This window comes from Bidens hawaiensis, unplaced genomic scaffold, assembly GCF_021521415.1.
Source record: "Bidens hawaiensis isolate Kalapana, Puna unplaced genomic scaffold, B.hawaiensis_p1.1 tig00015852_1, whole genome shotgun sequence".
NCBI classification, from domain to species: domain Eukaryota; kingdom Viridiplantae; phylum Streptophyta; class Magnoliopsida; order Asterales; family Asteraceae; genus Bidens; species Bidens hawaiensis.
The window spans coordinates 460,389-481,001 of NW_027492416.1; the positions used below are offsets into that span (position 1 = coordinate 460,389).

General features: G+C 34.9%; 3 protein-coding genes across 3 annotated transcripts; 2 read left to right on the forward strand and 1 right to left on the reverse strand.

Moving 5' to 3' along the window:
• Positions 1-2,076: 2,076 nt before the first annotated feature.
• Positions 2,077-4,668, forward strand: LOC143549854 (putative U3 small nucleolar RNA-associated protein 7). The gene is made up of 6 exons (XM_077040645.1): positions 2,077-2,167; positions 2,332-2,464; positions 3,049-3,167; positions 3,321-3,388; positions 3,497-3,545; positions 3,632-4,668. The coding sequence occupies exons 2-6, from the start codon at positions 2,338-2,340 to the stop codon at positions 4,652-4,654; spliced, it is 1,386 nt and encodes a 461-aa protein (XP_076896760.1). The 5' UTR covers positions 2,077-2,167; positions 2,332-2,337; the 3' UTR covers positions 4,655-4,668.
• Positions 4,669-15,213: 10,545 nt separating this feature from the next.
• On the reverse strand, positions 15,214-15,996 carry LOC143549866 (putative mitochondrial protein AtMg00310). Its single transcript, XM_077040652.1, has one exon. The coding sequence runs from the start codon at positions 15,994-15,996 to the stop codon at positions 15,214-15,216; it is 783 nt and encodes a 260-aa protein (XP_076896767.1).
• A 2,256-nt stretch (positions 15,997-18,252) lies between these two features.
• LOC143549867 (uncharacterized) lies at positions 18,253-19,047 on the forward strand. The gene has a single exon (XM_077040653.1). The coding sequence runs from the start codon at positions 18,253-18,255 to the stop codon at positions 19,045-19,047; it is 795 nt and encodes a 264-aa protein (XP_076896768.1).
• Positions 19,048-20,613: the final 1,566 nt, after the last annotated feature.

The following is a 20,613-nucleotide window of genomic DNA, read 5'->3' on the forward strand; positions in this document are numbered from 1 at the left end:
GTCGATTTTGGTAAACGAATCATGCATTAATGATGAAATCGGGTCATATAATCATCAGTATATTGATCAAATTACTGATTTGAACCTAGACACTATTCCATACTAAATAAAATAACTTGTTGCTCAATTTTCGTGATTTAGGATCGATTAAGGAAAGATTTTGCATTAAACAAAGATTAAAAACGAATTTGGCTGATCTTATGGTTCTTCGCGTCGCGCGAAGAATATGGGTCCCCTCCTTCGCGTTGCGCGAAGGGAGGGTTTCCACCAGCTTTCCACTTTTGGCATTTTTAGTGCTTGAAGTTCCAAAAATGCATTTTTTAGCTATTTTAAGCGACTTTTAAGAGTTTCTAAGGGCTACATGGCACAAATGAAAGTTAAGGAATTATAAAATAAGATAAACAAAGTTAATTTTACCAATAATTACACGATTTCACTAATAAGAAAGATCAGAATACATTCCCGAATCGGATAAACAAATACGAATACGAATACGGAAAAATCAAATTGTTGATGTGGCATTCTCTGAACAAACCACTTTACAAACTCCAGCATTTTGGATGAAGTATGCCAATGTGAAGTTCTTTGATGCAGACAAGTAATGGACAAGCAAAATGGGTCACAATGTCTTGTCTCTCTCTCTCTCTCTCACACATATAGTTTTAATATTTTTTTGTTGGGGCTTGTGGATGTTTGTTGTTGTAGAAAAAAGTCGGGGTTTCAAGGAAAGTTGGGTATATGGTGTGGTGATGATGTGACGATTTGTATGAGTTTGTTTTTTAGATATTCTTAAAAACATCAAGTCTGCCTCATCTCTTCTAATCATTCTTTTAAAAGATGTTTTTATGAAAGAATAAAACTTTCATCTCTCACCTCCACCATACGCTCTCTCTCTCCTCTAAAAAAAAATCCTATTATGATTGTGGATCCTCTAGATATTTATTTAGGTTAGGGTTGTTCACGTGCCGAGCCAAGCCGAACCAAGCGAAGGCTTGCTCATTGCTTGGCTCGTTTACAACCGAACGGCTGAAATTCGAATCGAGCGAAAAACGAAACAAGCCAATCGAACCGAGCATTTTTCCATCGAACATCGATCTATTTCGAGCATTTTTTATTTTATTTTTTTTTCACTTTAAAATTTTCAATAAGAAACAAGTTTGAAGGCTGTAAATAATACATTTTGTAAACAAATTAGTACTTTTTAGATAAACGTATAATAGGTTGTAAATTTTTAGGAAAAAGATGTTTGAAATGAGATATAATGAACATGTAAGTAACTTTTAGTATTCTGAAAACTTGAATCGAACTAATAAAAACTATAAAATTGACAAAATAGGAAAAATTTTAAAAGATTTAAAAAATTGTATACTTATATTTTATGTGTGTTGTATATATATTTATTTATTTGTTCGTATATAATTCTATATAAAATAAATTAAAAATATTCGAGCCGAACCGAACCGAGCAGACCTTTGCTCGTTTACAAACCGAACTGAGCAGAGCGGCTCATTTACAATCGAGCGAAAAACGAGCGAGCATTTTTCGAGCAATTTCCGAGTGAGCGACGAGCGAGTTCGAGCGCCTAGCGGTTTGGATGGCGCTAATTTAGGGTACACAAATGGGGTTGACTCTTATAGATGGGCCTGAGAAAGCTTAGTTTTTTTAAGGAGTTTTAAGAATTGGGCCTTTTTGAAGCCCATAAGCTAAGAGCTTCATGCGCCAATACTACACGGTTTAATTTCTTCAAATTCAGTTTTAACTAAACCCTAGTCTAGTCTTCTTCATCTCCGGCGCCGTCTTCTTCCACCGTCACCAGATAATTTATCAGTTCCAAATGGATATACATGTAAGTCTCATCATCATAACTAATTTTGCATTGTAATATTCAAATTCAGTTTTACATGATGTTTTCAGGATGAGCTTGAATCTAAAGTTAAGAAGTACCAGCGGGGTGAAGGTGTTGACTTGGAGGTATTATTATTATTATTATTATACTATTTCACTCAATTTCAGGTTTTTTTTATATAGTTTAAGTTTTGTTTATGTTTGATTTTGAAAATATGTATAATTTTTGCAGTCTTTGAAAGACAAAAAGTTGAAGGGGCAGCTTGCAGTTAAAGAAGACCTGTTTAAGAAGTCTTCAAATGCTGCTGCAAAGGCTGAGAAGGTGAAAATCTAACATTTTATTTGGTATTTGCTAATTGCATGTTTCTTCTTAAAGACAAGAATTTCAGTTCATTTGCTTTATTGTTTGCAAAAAGAATTGTTTATGTAATGTAGAATGTATGGAAATTACTCGCAAACTGATTGTTTTACGTTTGCCTTTTTAAGTGGCTTATGCAAACCGAGGAAGGTCGGCTGGAACCTGAAGGTCTTGAGAAAACGTGGAGGTTTAGCCAACAATCAATTGCCAATGAAGTTGATGTTGCCAGTAGAAAGAATCAGTTTGATCTTGTTTTACCAGGTCTGCATTGCATATCTACTTTGATTGTTGCTAACCATTTCGCTAAACTCAAGTACTATGCATTGTGATAGCATCATATTTATTACAAAGTTAGGTTTCGTGTTTAGGGTAGGATTTGAAAGTGATTGTTTGATACTAGATGATGAACTATCGGAACATTGGCAGTTTGATTATTTAAGGAATTGATAGATAACGTTACACAAAAAAAAAGCCATTGTTGTGAATAAAGCAGAGGTGGATAGTGTTTTGGAAATTAAAGTCTCTCAGATTAGGCTAAAGTTAGCCAATAAGACGTCAAATAAGATATACATTTTCCAATATTAAATAATCACTTTTGCTGCAATTGATGTAAAATACTCATTATTCGACTCTTCAAGTAATCAGATTGTTTTGAATCAGTATTTGTTTATCCAAGCATGCAAAACTAATCATCATTTTATTGTGAATGTAAGTCGCCACTAATAAGATATGCAGTTTTGAAATGTAAATCCTAAAACCTTGTTTGTTACAATTTCAAGCTCTTAAGAATTAGAAGTTTTTTTATTTTTTTGTGCTTACTTTTCTTATATTATCTGCTTGAACAGATCTTGGTCCTTACACTCTAGATTACACCTCAAGTGGTCGATATATGGTGTCAGCAGGACGCAAAGGCCACCTGTCAATTATAGACTTGCATACTTTGAAACCTATTAGAGACATGCAGGTATAATATATCTCAAGTTCTCAACCTACCATTAATTTTGGAACGAATGAGTATATAGTTTTGTTCAAGCTTTTCTTTTCAGTTCGGGGTTTTTATTATTGTTAACTATAAAATTTTAGGTTACTGATTTTTGTTAAATTTGAATGCTTGTAGGTTCGCGAAACTGTTCGCGATGCAGTGTTTTTGCACAACGAATTGTTTTTTGCTGCCGCACAGAAAAAGTAATGCCTTATTTTTACTAGCAATGTTATTTATTAGCTTGTTTATTGTATATACATGAGATAATCAACTAATTACATAATGATTAATATCAAATTGGCAATTTACAGGTACACTTATATTTATAACAGGTCAGGCACAGAACTTCATTGTCTTAAGGTTAGTAGCCTCTCGAGAAGTAAATACTTTTAATCTACTTATTTATTATTATGCTGTATTTATAACTGGATGTTTATTTCACTCAGGAACATGGTGCTGTACTAAAGCTTCAATTCCTCAAAAACCACTTTCTGTTATCTTCCATAAACAAATTTGGTCAACTGCATTACCAAGACATCACCACCGGTCAGATGATTGGAAATTACCGTACCGGCCTTGGCCGATCAGGTGTTTTACAACTCAACCCTTACAACAGTGTCCTCGCGTCAGGCCACTCTGGCGGTACAGTCAGCATGTGGAAGCCCACTAGTCCTGCACCACTTGTTAAGATGCTATGTCATCGTGGTCCAGTCACCGCCATTGCATTTCATCCAAACGGTCATCTCATGGCGACAGCTGGCATGGACAAGAAACTCAAAATTTGGGATTTAAGGAAATACGAAGCTGCTCAAACACTACCCGGTATGGCAAAATCTCTTGACTTTAGTCAAAAAGGTATGCTTGCCGCGTCGACCGGATCGTTTGTACAAGTTTTGGCAACTTCCGATTCACAGGATTACAGTCGGTACATGATTCATACAATGGCAAAAGGTTACCAGACTAGCAAAGTTTTGTTTAGACCGTATGAAGATGTTTTGGGCATAGGGCATTCAAGTGGGCTGTCTTCGATTCTTATACCTGTATCTGGAGAACCCAATTTTGATTCATGGGTTGCAAACCCATACGAGACGTTGAAACAAAGGAGAGAGAAGGAAGTGCGGGTTCTTCTTGATAAGCTTCCACCGGAGTCCATTATGTTGGACCCCACTCAAATTGGGAATTTGAGGAATACTAGGAAGCAAGAGAAGCCCACAAAGGAAGAAAAAGAGGCGGAGAAGGCGGCTGCTGTTGCTGCCGTTAAGAATGTTTCTTTAAAGAAGAAAACAAAGGGTAGGAGTAAACCGAGTAAGGTGGCAAGGAAGAAACAAGAAGGGATAGAACAGGCGAAAAGGTCGTTTGTTGAGCAGAATAGGGAGGATGGGGCGGTGAAAAAGAAGCAAAAGAGAATGACAGATGTTAGTGATCTTCCTGTTGCTTTGCAGCCGTTTGCTAGCAGAAAAACGAGTTGAAATTTGTTCCAATTGTTTTAATATATTGTCGATGCCTGATTTAAGGATGCAAAAGGAGGTAGGATTTAATTCAAGTGGAAAAAAATAGGTTCGATTATGTATTTCAAGGTCCAGTTTTGCAGTTTTTACAAATGAGTTAAAATGGGTTATTCAAGATTATTAATTGTTTTTTTTCTTTTAATTTGTAGTATGTTGATTAAATCTCGACTATCATAGTGTGTTGAAAATTGCTTAAAACTAATTGCAGTAGGAAATAGAAAGCCTTTTATTAAATTTCTTTTAGATTTTAAAAGCTCTATATGTACAAGTAGTTTAATTATGCCTAATGTTGTCCTTATATCAGTGATCGTAGCGATTAGACCTTTGGCAAAACAGGCGGGTCAGGTTTGGTGGCATGCGAGGCTAAACCGGGTTGATTTATAGAAAGGGTTGTTTTTGTTTGGATTAGAACAGGTTGATTTATAGAAAAGGGCTATTTTGGTTTGGGTTAAAACGGGTTGTTGGAAATAGTTATTTTGGTTGAGGTTAAAATAAATTTTGATAAAACTATGCAGGGTCACAACTTACAAGAGTCTTAACAGGCCATTTTAAAAAGATGGTCACTTTTAGTATTGGACACACACCATATGTGATGAAATATATAGAAAGATGATCAAATACTAAATAGATATAATCCACACACACACACACACCATATGTGATGAATTATATAGAAAGATGATCAAATCAATTGTATGGTATAGTATCAATTCGGTGTTTGTATTGTAAATTTGTAATTAATTAGTAGTTAGTAACGAATAAAAGACAAAATTTGTCTAGTAGTTGATTAACTAGTTTCACCGACTTTTTTAAACTCAAATGACTTTTATATACTTAACTTTTTAAAAAACAAGTTATACCTTGGTCTTTTTTTTGACCTGTCATAATAGCACCTTGTAAATTTGGGCAATAGAGTAGTTTTCGTATCCAGAACATTATTCCAGACTTAGAACCTAGACACATAACAACATTGTATAATTGGTACAATAATCAGTTTACGAACACATGTAAATGTAAAATTTGATATCTCAAGGTTCAACAAAGGATCGGGGATTCCCGGATGTATCGTCGCTTTCACAATCAGGTATCAAGAAGGAAGGACAAGCATGTTAACCTTTTCTTTTATCAACCAGTCTCGTTAATTAGATTCTCCTTTTCCTTATATATCTGTCTCTTTTGTTTCCAAGTTTCACTCATTTTGCTTCTATCATTTTCTTTCTTATTTCATTTATGTTGGCTGTCACAATTTTAAATAATAAAGAAACAATACACGATATTAGGATTAAGAATTTAAAAATTTATACATACAGAACTTAAACAATAATACGAAACCGGGGGCTTAATGAATTTGGATATTGAGAATGAATCGCATTTTTCCTCTCTCATCCCACCTCACAAGAGGTGGTGGTGTGGCATAAAATTGATCAATTCAATCTATACAAACTGATTTCTAGTAAACTGACGCAAATAACCTTGTCCACAAAAATGTCACTAATACATGTGTCGTATCCTCATTACTTCCTACACGTTTTAGGTTAATTCCATTTTGTATACACACGAAATTCGAATGAGTTTCATGTAAGGATGGGTCATTCTAAAAGATAGTCATTTTAGTTCTGGTTGGAATGGGCTAGGATTAGGATGATCCGTTTTTCTAAATTGCCATTTTGGTTTGTGTAAGAACGAGTTTAACCAAGATCGGTAGTTCGGTACAGATAAGAATATGCCATTTAAGAAAATGAAATTATTGAATTCTATTGTGGGATTATTAGTAATTTATATATATAAACATAAAAAAAAAATCTAATCTAATAACTTACAAAATAAAAAGCCATTCGTGAGTATGTGACCTCAATTTAAATCTTTTAATAATCTAAAATATAAATTATTAGAAAGAAGCAAATTGCCTCAGTAGCCATAGTTTGAATCACTCGTAACTGCTCACATAACTCTTACACACAAATGCATAAATCGAATTACAATTTTGTTATTCCCGTTAATATCCCTTGCTCAAGTTATAATTAGGTGGTATCTGAGAGTGCATATCGTTGCTAAAATGTTTTTCGGTGATTCCATCATCTAAGATAGCGGATCCCGTCCTAATTTGTCACGTGTCCACCAAACAAGCATGTGGCATGCAAGGCGGCTGGTGAGAAAAGACATGTTTAGCTATCTAGCTATCTGAGATGGCGGTTCCCACCCAAGCCTGCTACATGTCTAATCATCAACTTATTTCGCCATTAGAGCCAACTAGAAACAATAAAAATTCTTCCTATCTCATTAAACCATCAAAAAACTCCAAACTTACCCGTTAGTGATGATACGGTTATGATTGCTAGGCCTAGACTAGTGGTTGCTTGTTAAAGTGTTTGCATGTAAGTACTCGGGTCAAAGTTAGTTCCCATGAGATTAGTTGGCAAGTCACATAAATGTGCCATCGATACTTTTACTGCTTGTGTAAGTTATCCACTATACTATTATAAAACAATAACTATTTTCATAAATAACATTCATTTTCATAATTTCTTTTTAATAAAATAATTTATAATTAAATTAAATTACATTCAACATATTATTAATATGAAGAAACTTTTTTAAATAAAAGAATGTATTATCTTTGAATATATATTTAAGTTTATAACAGTTTTTTTTAATTTAGAAAGCATATTATTAATATGAAGAAACTTTTTTTCTATGAGAAGAATGTATCATCTTTGAATATATATTATAAGTTTATAACAAATTTTTTAAATTTAGCGAATAAGAAGTTGGCAAGTAACTTACAATTTGAAAATATTAATTACCCGGCTTATGGGTACCAATACATTTCTTTAAGAAATGGGCAAATTTGGGTTAAAAAAACCTGCATATGGTTTCACTTTTGGCAATCTACTATACTATTACAACAATAACTCTTTCTATAAATAACATTCATTCTCATAAATTATCGTTATAAAATAATTCATAATCAAATTAAATTACATTCAATATATTCTAATCTACTATACTATTACTCTTTCTATAAATAGCATTCATTCTCATAATTTATCGTTAATAAAATAATTCATAATCAAATTAAATTACATTTAACATATTCTAATCTACTATACTATTAATGCATGTGTTCCTTAATGAGTTCGAGTTTTTCTTTTCAAAGTTTCATGGTAGTTATTTTTTATGTTGGTTTCATTTCGGTTTTTGTTCGATTTTAGTTTTTATATATTTGTTTCGTTTCAGTTTCATTTCAGTTCGATTTTGTTTTTTTAGATTCGTTTTAGATGAGTTTAACTTTGTTCTGTTTTTTGTTTAGGTTTATTCAGTTTTTGTTTTGGTTCGATTTTAGATTTATCGGTTTTAGTTTTTCAATTTCATTTCAGTTTTATTGGTATTTGGTTTCTTTAGGTTTTCGGTTTTAGTTTTTTATGGTATTTTCAATTTAGTTTCGTTTCATTTTGTATTTAGTTTGTTTGGTGTTTAGATTAAGTGTTTGTTGAAAAATGAAAGAATATGGAGGGCTCACAATTACGTGAAAGGCGGTTCACATGAGTTTCAACTTTCAAGTAGGTTGAAGTCATTGAAGCTTTATATTTTTTTTGGATCTTCATAACCAGGAATAATAAATTCGCATTTGGCAGAAAGGATTTCAAAAGCTAAGAACATTGTATATGTTACCCTTCATTTTTTTCTTAGTCTTTAAGCGTGTTATTTGAATTTTCATATATGAAAATGGGTCATTTTAAAAATGTTTCGATTTGCTTTGGCTCGGGTCAAAATGAGTCATTTTAAAAGGGTATCGGTTTAGTTCTGGTCAACATGCCAATATGAAAAGGTATATGCCAATATGAAAAGGTATCGATTTCGTTCGGGTTTCAACGGGTCTTTTTAAAATCGTATCGATTTGATTTAGGTCATATCAGGTCAATTTTTGAAGATATCGATTTGGTTTGGGTGTTAAAATAGGTCATTCTGAGAATGTATGATTTGATTTTGGTCAAATCATGTCATTTTAAAAAGTTTTCGATTTGGTTCTGGTTCGTAAATGCGCTTTGGATGTGCTTCAATTTATTAGGGTGCAAGAATTTTCACATGAAATATAAAAACAGTTTTCATAGTCAGTTAGTCATTATGTTTGTTAGATTGGTGTATAAATGTTCATGCCATCAACTTTGTTCCTGGTCCAGGAAGAAAAGAAGCGCGAATCATTCTTGGATGCTTATCAGGAATCTTTCATGGATGCTTTTTCTGATTTGCTTGCTTTCCTGACTAATGCAAGTGAAGTTTGCTTGTTTTCTATTAATATTATTTTTTAAAGTTTATGTTTTAAAGTTTGAAATTTCTTCGTGGACATTCTACTATGTAAAGTCATTCTGTGTAAATTTATATATTTTAATATTTTGTTGCATATGAATATAAACTGCAATTAAAAATTATGTTGCTGTTACTAGAAATATATTAAAAAATAGTTTGTCGTTTGAAATTATATATGTGTTTACTTGACGATTTTTATATTTCCATCGTTTCGTGCATGGGTCAATAACCTACTATACTTATATTACTAAACTTGCGATGATAATTACAAAACGGGAGGAGACATAAAGTTACAATGGATATTATATAAATAATAAATAAATAAATATAAGTTAAATTTGATAGCAAATAAACAAGAAACCATATCCGGAACGTTTAAAGTAAAATATCTGTTGAACAATATGGAACAAAAGTTGTAGGTACGTGCAGCGACAAGGACAACACCACCCAAAATCCCGGATTTGTCGCCGACGACCCAACAACCTTCTTTTGTCATGATTCATTTTAAATGGGTTTCTGTTAGTACATTTAGCACTTCAAACAAAATCAGAATCTCTCGACTCTCTTGCCAACTCTCCTTCTATATGGTTTTTCACCATGCTACGCGTTTCCTGGCCACCTTAGACACATTCCCACGGCCATGTTACACCACACCAAACGAAAGCACACAATAACCACCCTGTCAGCCACCGGAACTACCGCAGAAACCCCTCGACCAATGCTTTTCAAATTTCCGAAGATAGCGATTATCTTTGTCCACCCTTCATCTTTGCAACCATCGCGAAAACAACCGGTGCTGGGGTTATAGCTGCGCCATGACTTCCTGATTACACCATTTTTTATATAATTTAATATAAGCTATATTTTGAAAGTACGTAAACAGAAAGGAAACCAAGTCTGGAAACGGTTAAAGTGAAGCATCCTTTAAACAAGATGCTACGAAAGTTGCAGGTGCAACAATAAGGACAACACCACCAAAATCCCGAATTTGCCGCCGACGACCCAACAACCTTCTTCTGTTATCGTTCATTTTAAATGAGGTTTTTTTCCATACATTTAACACTTCAAACAAAATCAAAATATCTCTACTCTCTTGCCAACAATCCTTTTATATATCTCACCATGCTACACATTTTCTGGCCACCCTAGACCCATTCCGACCACAATGTTAAACCACACCAAACGCAAATCTGAGCATAAAATATCCACATCAAAATTTGTACCACCGGAACCACTGCAGAAACCCCAGTCGGTGCTTTTTCAAATTCCTGACTATAGCGACTGTCTTCCCGATAACACCATTTTTACAGACTCCCGCTAGTGTTACGATACAATTGATAGTCAAACTATTAAGAGCTAAAGATAAGAAGAAAAGAAGAATTCAACGAAAAAAGTAGATTAATCTCAATTCATTAGCTGTTCATTTTTATATACTCCTGTCTTTGTGCTTCAAGTCTTGATATTTGAACTATGAGTACTTCTGGTCCTTAGTAATCATGGTAACTAATTCCTAAGAAGTTCATTTGTTGAGATATGCCAAAATTACAAAAGACTTAAAAGACTTAGCTAGTAAAACAAAAGAGGCATTAGAATGGTCATATGGACACATGATAGAAACATAATATGTATCTCCCACTATTTATATAATTATATTTTCCGGAGACTTTTCGCATAAGGTCTTGTACACTGTGGATCAAGGTTTGTACTTGTTCCTAAATAATAACCGAGATTTTAATATATCTCAATAAACAATAGAAGATTTGTGTTATAAATATTGTGTAATATTATCCTAAAATACTTTGGTTAATTCATCGTATATACATCCTTTGGTTCAATGAGACATACCGCATACAATTTATCTATTACACTAAGATCCATCTAAGCCATATAATATGGGTCGACTTACAATTAAAATTGGAGGATGTTGCATGCTAAAAGCAGCATGGGTGTCTGAGTCATCCAAAAAAAATAAAAATAGAAGAGGCAGGCTTCCGGATGTTGATGATTATCGTCGTCGTCATCGTCATCGTCATCATCATCAACAACAACATCATCATCTAACTTCTTCGGAAGACGAGAGTGGATCGTCTTTTCATTTAACTGAGTCAACATCTTTAGAAGACAAGAGTGAATCGTCATCATCTCAAGAAAATGAAACAAGCATGGTTTCGACTGACTCAAGTGATGATGATGATGATGACGACTTTCACTTCCATAACCACGGGGGTGAACCGTCAAGGGATGAAAGAGTAATGTCGGATGAAGCAATTGCTAGATCCTTGCAAGAACTAGGGGAGGAGTTTCATCAGTTTTATGTAGCAGAATATAATCTCGGTTCGGGTTTGAACCGAGAGGACGCTGGTCCTGATAATTTGCGTTATGAGGTACCAATGAATCTTATTGTTAGTCGACTTTATTATCTAGTTAGGTTTAATAGTAAGCTTTATCCGTGGATGTACTCATAGGTTGGGGGGGTTTAAGTGTAGCATTTATCATTTTTCATATTCGCGTACTTGACCTGTTTTGTAAATCGGATCTTTATTATGAATACATAGAGTATTTTATTCATTTTATGGTGTGTAATTTTTGTTGTATATTTAATTATGCTTTTGTATGTTTACAAGTCGATCACAAATGCTCTTTCATGTATGTAATATATTATATTGCATTTAATCAAAGTTCAGGGGTTAAAATTATCAAAAATCAAAACTTTCTGTGAAAACCTATCTGTCGCGCTACGCGAAAGGTTTGTCTTACATCCTTCGCGATACGCGACAATGTTAGGGTTTCAACATGTTTTTATTTGGGTCGCGCTACGCGACGGACGCATTCTTAGTCCTTCACGATACTTGGTCGACACCAAGAATGGTCTGCCAAATTGGGTCACGCTACATGAAGAACTTGTCCTCTGGCCTTCGCAATACACAACGCAGAACTCATCATCATCATCATCGTACTCAGTATATCCCACCAATAGCAATGCTATGGTAGGGTCTGAGGAGGGTAAGATGTAGACAGCCTTACCTCTATCCCATAGGGATAGAGAGGCTGCTTCCGGTGAGACCCCCGGCTCGATAGTAGTTTTGCATCAAGCCTTGGACATAAGGCACATAGCACTCAATCATCGGGACACCGGCTGATCGGTGCATGTGCCCTTGTCTTTCGGCTATCAACGCCACCACATGATGCCTGATTAACCTTCCGCCACTTTTAACGTTATTTTCACGAGGTTAGTAAAATAACGTCAAAATTAGTGCAATTTTACTTTTGCCCACCCGAGGGTTCACACATAATACATAACGCAGAACTAAACATGAAAAATTGGGCAACAAACCAATTAATTCACCAAATTGTTTTCAAACTTGATTTTAATTCGTTTACCAACCCTAGGAAGTTTCTAGACTTCTTTCTAACTTTAAATACTTATCTTTTCCTCCAAGATTTGCCTTAAGTTACAAAATCACCTACACTTTTTCTCAAAGTTAGGATTTTTACCTAATCTTTAATTAAACGAGTTTGAATCGCTTATTTTCAAATTCCTATATAAACCATATTTCCTACCTCTATTCTGTTGTACTTCCATCGCAATTGTACTTCACATTCATGAATTCCTTCTCAAACTTGGTGTTCTTCGTCCTTTGACCAAGAAAAGTCAAACCTGTCATCATACTTCATCATTTTCTAGTTAATTTGGGTATGTAGTGGTTTGTTTACATTATAATCATCATTAAACTGAAATGTTTCTATCTATTCCATGGATTTGAGGTGTTTCAATGTTCAATTTAGTCAATTTTATAAACCAGGGTTCATGTTCTTAATTTGGGGTTTTTCACTTAATTCTCTATTAATTTGTTTTTAAAAGCATAAACTAAATATGTTAATTGTCGTTTTTATATTATGAGTTTGTTGAAAGCGAATCCGATTTAGTTCCAAGTTCAAGTTCAATAAAAACCGAACACTTGCTTATCTTACTTTTATTTTTTAAATTATTCAGTTCGTTTAATTTGGTCAAACCGAATCATCTAGAATAAATTAATAATTATTCTAACATAGTTTTTATAAAACAAATCAAACTAAAATATTTACACTCAATTATATTAACCTTTTCATTTAACTAAAAAACTAGTTTGTTTATTTAGGGATTTTTATATATTTTCCATTCCTAAACATTTGAAATTACATATTTCCCCAAAATACAAGTTTTTAATGCAAAATGTACAATGCTCTTTAAGCATGGTTTGGGAAAATATATAATTTCAATGTTTAGGAAGGGGAAATATGTAAATGCCCCGTTTATTTATACCTCGATTCAAGAACCGAGCCTACAAACTTGCCTACTCGCTTTTCATCTTTTCCTACTTCCTTCTAACATTAGATATTTTATCTAAGGTTAATTGTTGAACCGAATCATGTTAGTTAGCCCACGTACAAGTTCGTTTTTGCTCGTTTTCACTCACAATCCTTTATGGTGAGTATTTCATAGTCTCCTTTTACGTTTTAACTATTTTGGGGTATAGCACTGCATCACCATTTCGAATACATTAATTTCATGTTTTCATTACGATTACGATCCACGTTAAGTATCGCCTTGTTAACTCCATTCATAATTGTTAATGCTTATTTGATATATGGTTATTTGTTTAATTATGATTGTTGATATGATGGTTACATGAATGCAAACGCAAATTCAATAGTGGGACGATCCGTGTGACTACCTACGCTTTCTAGTAACTTAACTTTGTGTTAAGTCGAACGAAAGTTTTCATTTATACTTTGCATTTAAATTATAATTGGTTTTATGCATTGTGATATTATAAAGCTAAGTCTTTTTATTATTATACATGCATACGTACGTACATACATACATACATAACCTTATGATTGCTCGCCAACCTCACGCTGACAGTTTATTTTATACAATGTTACAGGTAGGGATGAGCTCGGTACCGTACGGTACCGGTATCAAAAATCCCGATCCAGAAAATCGTAATTTTTGGTACCGGTACCGAAATGTTCGGTTCGGTACCAGTACAGTATTGGGACGGTACCAGCATTTAAGGTAAAATTCGGGAAATACCAGTACCGTATCGTACCGGTACCGGTCCCAAAAACTCAAAACCTTGGTACCGATTCGTTACCGACGGCACCAAATTGGTATCGATTTCGGTACCGATACTGAAATCGGTACCATACCGATTTTTGCTCATCCCTAGTTACAGGTTAAGATGCTCTAAGATTTAAGAAAGCCTAGATTTTGACTTTTAGGCTTCTTAACTTAATAGGGCATTTACATATTTCTCCTTCCTAAACTTTAAAATTACATATTTTTCAAACCATGCTTAATGAGCATTGTACATTTTGCATTAAAAACTTGTATTTTGAAGAAATATGTAATTTCAAAGTTTAGGAAGGAGAAATATGTAAAAATCCCTAACTTAATAGGCATTATTTGAATTGTATTTGTTGGATTACTGTTAGCTTTGATTGAACATTGTCATGTGATGGATGTTGTATTAAGCCTAGATTTTGACCTTTAGGCTACTTTTTTTAAAAAAAAAATAAGCTTCATTCAACACAAATGACCTGCAAGTCCTCAAACCGAGGGCCGCAAGGAAAACCAAGTTACATTAACCCAAAAGGATATTTACACCAATCGCTCCATTCTATAGATTTAAATCTAGACCTATTTCGAATCCAAAAATACGAACAAGATTTAATCTTGGACACCACCTCGTAAGCTTTGGCCTCTTTATCCTGAAAAATCTTCTCATTTCTTGCATTCCACATACTTCATAAGGCCGTAGCCACTATACAATGAGCCACCCTTTTGTCGAGTTTCGGCTTCTTTAAACCTTTCGCTAACACAAGAATATCCCGAACTTCAAACACAAAAATAGTATCCAAACGGCACCATACGGCAATCCTATCCCATATATCAGCTGCAAAAATACAACCTGTGAAATATGATTAGCGGATTCCTGATGCAATTCATAAAACGGACAACTTTCCTCGCTAAGACCCATCCCTCGTTTATTTAAAGCAATTTTAGTAGGAATCCTATCTTGCTCTGCTCGCCACACCAACACATTACACTTGATCGGCATCCACCCATCCCATTTAAACTTAAAAAAGGGGTCATATTGTCGGCTATAAATAATAAGTTTTTTTGTAGCAGAAACCGAGAACATGCCATCTTCAGATCCAGCCCAAATTCATTTATCACAACCAGCGGCCCAGTCGTACTCATATATATTGGACAGAAGCCCAAATAACTCATTCAGCTCTACCGATGATCTGGGATCCTGCCGCCAAGCCCATCTCATGACCCGATCATTATTTTGGAAATTCACTCTATCCGCCACGCTGCACCATTTTTGAGATTCCAATCTAAAAATATTAGGATACATATATCGTAAAAGAAACTCTAAGAGCCATGGGTCACACCAAATTCTTATGTTTACACCATCCACAGCGACGCCACGCAAGAAACTATTAAGTTTTTTACCATTACCAATCGAACCCTCCCTGATCTTCACTATCTCTCTCCAACATCCATTAGCCGCCGACCTTAGCGGTAAGAAGGACCAACTTCGAGTACCACCATGACAAACCACAATGAATCTCTTCCATAAACAATTCCCATCCTTTTTGAACTGCCAACTCCATTTAAGAAGAAGAGTTTCATTAGTATGTTTTAATCGACTTAAACCCAACCCACCAATTTTCCTCGGCCTCACCACTCTCTCCCAAGCAACCCAATTGATCTTTTTTTCTTCACTAGATCCTACCCATAAAAAACGTCGCATAATACCTTCAACCTTTTCAATCACCGCCGAAGGAGCTTTGAAGAGCGAGAAATAATAAATGGGAAGATTCTCTAAAACCGATCTCATAAGAGTTACTCTTCCTCCAATAGATAGAAGTTTAGACTTCCACGAGGCGAGCCGCTTCTCCACCACATTAATAACAGAAGACCAATTGTCAATACGATTCATGTTTGCCCCCACTTTGATCCCTAAATAATCAAAAGGAAACAATCCCCTTCTACACCCCCACCACAGCCCACATGTCATCCACTTCGTCGTCTTCGACTTCAATTCCGAACAAGTTGGACTTATGTAAATTAATTTTAAGACCCGAACACAAGTAAAATCACCGAAGGACCCGAGCTATTTTTTCCAAATTCTCTCGAGACCACTCGCCAACAATAAGAGCATCGTCAGCATAAAAAAGATGAGTGATATCCACGTCCCAATGCGAATCCCTGGCAATTCCCCTATCTCTTTAGCTTTATTCAACATCCAAGAAAGAGTCTCCATCACGATCAAAAATAAAGAAGGGGGCAAAGGATCTCCTTGTCTGAACCCTTTTTCACATTTAAATTCGAAAGTCGGCGACCCATTCACTAGAACCGCTGACCTAGGCGAATCCAAAATCCCTTTAACCCACAAACACCACTAGTTTGGAAAGCCCATTTGTAGCATAATATTAATCAAAAAATTCCAATTAACGTTGTCATACGCCTTCTCAAAATCTATCTTCAAAAGAAATACCTTCTTATTGTTTTTCTTCAACCAATCCACCAGCTCAGAAACAATGAGAGGCCCATCCAAAATAAATCTGTCTTTGAGAAACGCCGACTGAGACTCAGAAATCAACACCCCCAAAACCTTTTTGAGACGAGTAGCAAGGATTTTAGAAATTACTTTACTAATAATCCCAATGAGTGTGATAGGTCTGTAATCCTTGAGACCCAAAGGATTTTTACTTTTGGGAATCAAAGTGATAAAAGAAGATCCACAACAATAGGCATCATTTGAATTGTTTTTGTTAGACTATCTGTTTGCTTTGATTGAATATTGTCATATGATGGATGTGATGGATGTTTGTATTAAGGAAAAATTTCCAAAATATCTCTTTGAGGAGAGATGCTTCTTAAATGACCTCATTTTTTCTTAAATATCAGAAACGTCCCTTACAAACCCGTTGCATACGACGACTTAGTATTCGTGATGACGGGTTCTTAAATACCAATCAGAAATAGCCACGTGCTTGTAACCTATCTTATCCGGCAAGATTGGAAACAAACCCATCGATAAAGGCAACTTTTGAGATAATTCAAAAACTATCATATGCGATTGTCTTTGGAGTGTTCTCGTCGACGTCGATAGATTTCCTAGTCTCATCGAAAACCTTATTTTCTTCGAACTTGCTGATAAAGTTGCATTTGTATCCAAATTTACTGATGAAGACATGAAAGAATCTTTGTTTTGCCACTTGATACTCACAGGTTCCATCATTGTTTTGCCATTTGCCACCATAACAAACTACAACCTTATTTTCTTCAAACTTGCTTATGAAGACAGTCGCATACGATGGTTTTTTAATTATCCCAAAAGTTGTCTATATCGACAGGCTTATTTCAAATCTTGTCGGGGAAGACAAGTTACGAACACGTGGCTATTTTTGTTTTAAGAACCCTTCGTGGCGAATCCCAAATCGTTGTATGCGACAGGTTTGTAAGGGACATTTTTGAAATTTAAGAAAAAGTTGACATTTAGAGAACATTTCTACTAAAAATGGACATTTTAGAAATTTTCCATTTTAAAATTCTATAAAATCATACCCCAAATCAAGTATGTTTTTCATAAGTCTTTATCATCATACCAAAGTAACTTCATAGTTTAATTTCAAATTTCTTTTACCTATTTATTCTTAAACTATGATTCTGAATGTCTTTATATATGCTAAAAAAAAAGGAAAAGATGCTTAAGCGGTATCGAAGCGGTAATTACCGAAACATCGGCACCGAACCGACATATTCGGTACGGTATTCAATATCTACATTTCTTAAATTTCGATATCGGTGCTGTACCCAGTCTCATCATTACCCTTTGACCATGTGTAGCCCCTGGGTGGTGTTTTGCGAAAAATGATGCAGTGGTAGAATCACTATAACCCCTTTTCCATAATTACACAATTATTATTATTTTTTTTAATTTTGTAATATACATAAAAAAATAGATACATGTGAAGACAAACTCTCCCCCACCACTGTTGTGTACAAAACGCTGGACGCTGGTCTTATTGTGTCATGTGGTGGTACCGTATTCCCCGAATGAAAGGGGTGGAGGGTTTAATGTGCTATAAAATGAAGGGGGTTCTTTTGCAAATCTTCCTTTCCTAAAAGTTATAGTCTTTCCAAAACCCGTACTAAAACCCTAACCCTGCGGCGCCGGTGAGAAAGAGTTATGGCTCCACTTGACAATAATCAATCAATCCCTCAAGAAACCATTCGGAAAGCAGTCATCTCTCTGCTCAAATGGAAAAAGAAACAAATCTCCGATCAAAAAACCCCAATTTCCGGTGACATTGATGACTTCATCTACCTTCTTTTAACCCTCAAGAAAGTCCCAAATAAAGACTTCACCAAAACCCCTAAAAGAATAACCTTTCCTCACTCTCTCCACGCCTCGCTGGAATCTTGCCGGAGTTGTCTCATAATCGATGACCGGCCAAAACCCACCTCCCAAAAGCTAACCTTTGACTTCGCCGACAAAAAAATCAAATCTGTAGGCATACCCATCTCCAAAATCCTCAAATTATCGAAATTGAAATCAGATTACAGGACTTTTGATTCAAAAGTTGAACTTTTTAACTCGTTTGATGTGTTCTTGGCTGACCGGAGGGTAATTGACTTGTTGCCGGGGGTACTGGGTAAGGTGTTTTACAACAAGAGGAAAAAGATTCCGGTGCCGGTGGATTTACGGCGAGATGGGGATTGGAAGGAGGAGATTGAGATGGGGTTTTGTTGTTCGTTGTTGTGGTTAAGTAACGGGACTTGTAGTGTGGTGAAAGTTGGGAGATTTGATGGGATGAGAGTGGATGAGATTGTGGATAATGTGGTGGCTGCTGTGGATGGAGTGGTGGCTGTGGTGCCGAAGAAATGGGCCGGGGTGAAATCGTTTCATTTGAAGTTTTTCGATTCTTTGGCGTTGCCGATTTATCAGCCGGATCAAAAGGATGAGGATGTGGTTGCAGAATAGGTGAGGGGTTAATTCATGTTTGGATTTGTGTTCTTTTGAGTAGTAAGATTGATATATTGTGGTTTTAAATGTATAAGTTTTTGGAAATTGGTTGTTTTTATGGGAAAGGTTATTACAGAATCATTATTCAAAGGTGTCTTGTGTTTTGAAGTGTGGACATGTTATGAAATGTTGTCATTTTTGTTGGTGTGTCACCAAAGATTGATCATATGTGTGATTAACTAACAATGCCTTGATGTGAAAACATGAAAGCAGCCTCACATAGGATAAAATGGCTAGGCTGCTGTCATGTTCGGGTTAATCTAATTGTTTATATTCGATATGCTAACTCATTTGAACTAAAAATGCTGAATAATAATATAATATAAAATGTAAATATTATTTACTTTTTTCAGAAATTTTAAGTTTGATGCGTTCCAAAGTCTAGCTGATTGAAACAAATGATACTTAGGGCCCGTTCGTTTCACGAACTTTTTTTTAAAGGAATTGGAATTGGAATTGGAATGGAATGAAATGTTTGAGAATTCCTTTCATGTGTTTGGTTGGTTAATATGTATTGGAATTGGAATTTTCTTCATTCTCGGGGTTTTTATTTTGAAGAACGAGGACAACGAAGGAAACGTTTTAGCTTTTTTAAATTTTTCGTTTTTGATTTATATTTTGAGTTATGATTTTTTTATTAATTTTTTTGAATTTTTTTTGGAGGGGTTTTTATTTTCCATAACAATCTTTTAAAATAGGTGGGATTTTGAAATCCCATAAAATGTGATTTGATGGGATTTAGTTTCCTATGCTATTCTTTCATTTAATGAAACGAACATATCAATTCATGGGATTTAAAATCTCATTCCTTAGAATTCCTTCCAAATCCTTGAAACGAACAGAACCTTAGAGCATTCTAGGGATGGCAAAAAAACCCAAACCCGATGGGGAAAACCGAAACCCGCCCCGAACGGGGCGGGTTCGGGGACACTTAATCGGGGACGGGTCCGGGTTCGGGTTTTCCCCGTTTAAGTTAATCGGGTTCGGGGCGGGTATGGTATAGCCTGTACCCGCCCCGTATACCCGCCCCGTATACCCGTTTAAAACCCGTTTAATTAAATATAATTTTTATATTTATATATAATATATTATTTATTATTTATTTTCCCAATATACCCGCAATAAAAGAACATTTTATTTTTTATTTTTAACTTAGCTACTATATAAACTTTTGACTTTTGTGATATGAATATAGCAACTTGTTCAGAAGAATCCGAGGCATATTGCCAAACTATTGAATATGATTGTGACGATGGTATTGAGGTAATACATATATATATGGTTTATCGTTTACATTTTAATATGGTTTAACATTGATTCTTATATAGTTTCCAATTAATATGTTAATGTTTGATTATCATAGCAATCCGGCGTGACAAGTGTTTGAATGGTTGAATGGGTGCGGTATGGACGTGTAAGAAGGATCAATCATGAAGTTAATTTCCGTTGTGATGGGAGAAATAAACATTTTTATGTATTAATAATGTCTTTTGTATGTGTAATGTGTTTGGATATTGAACTTTT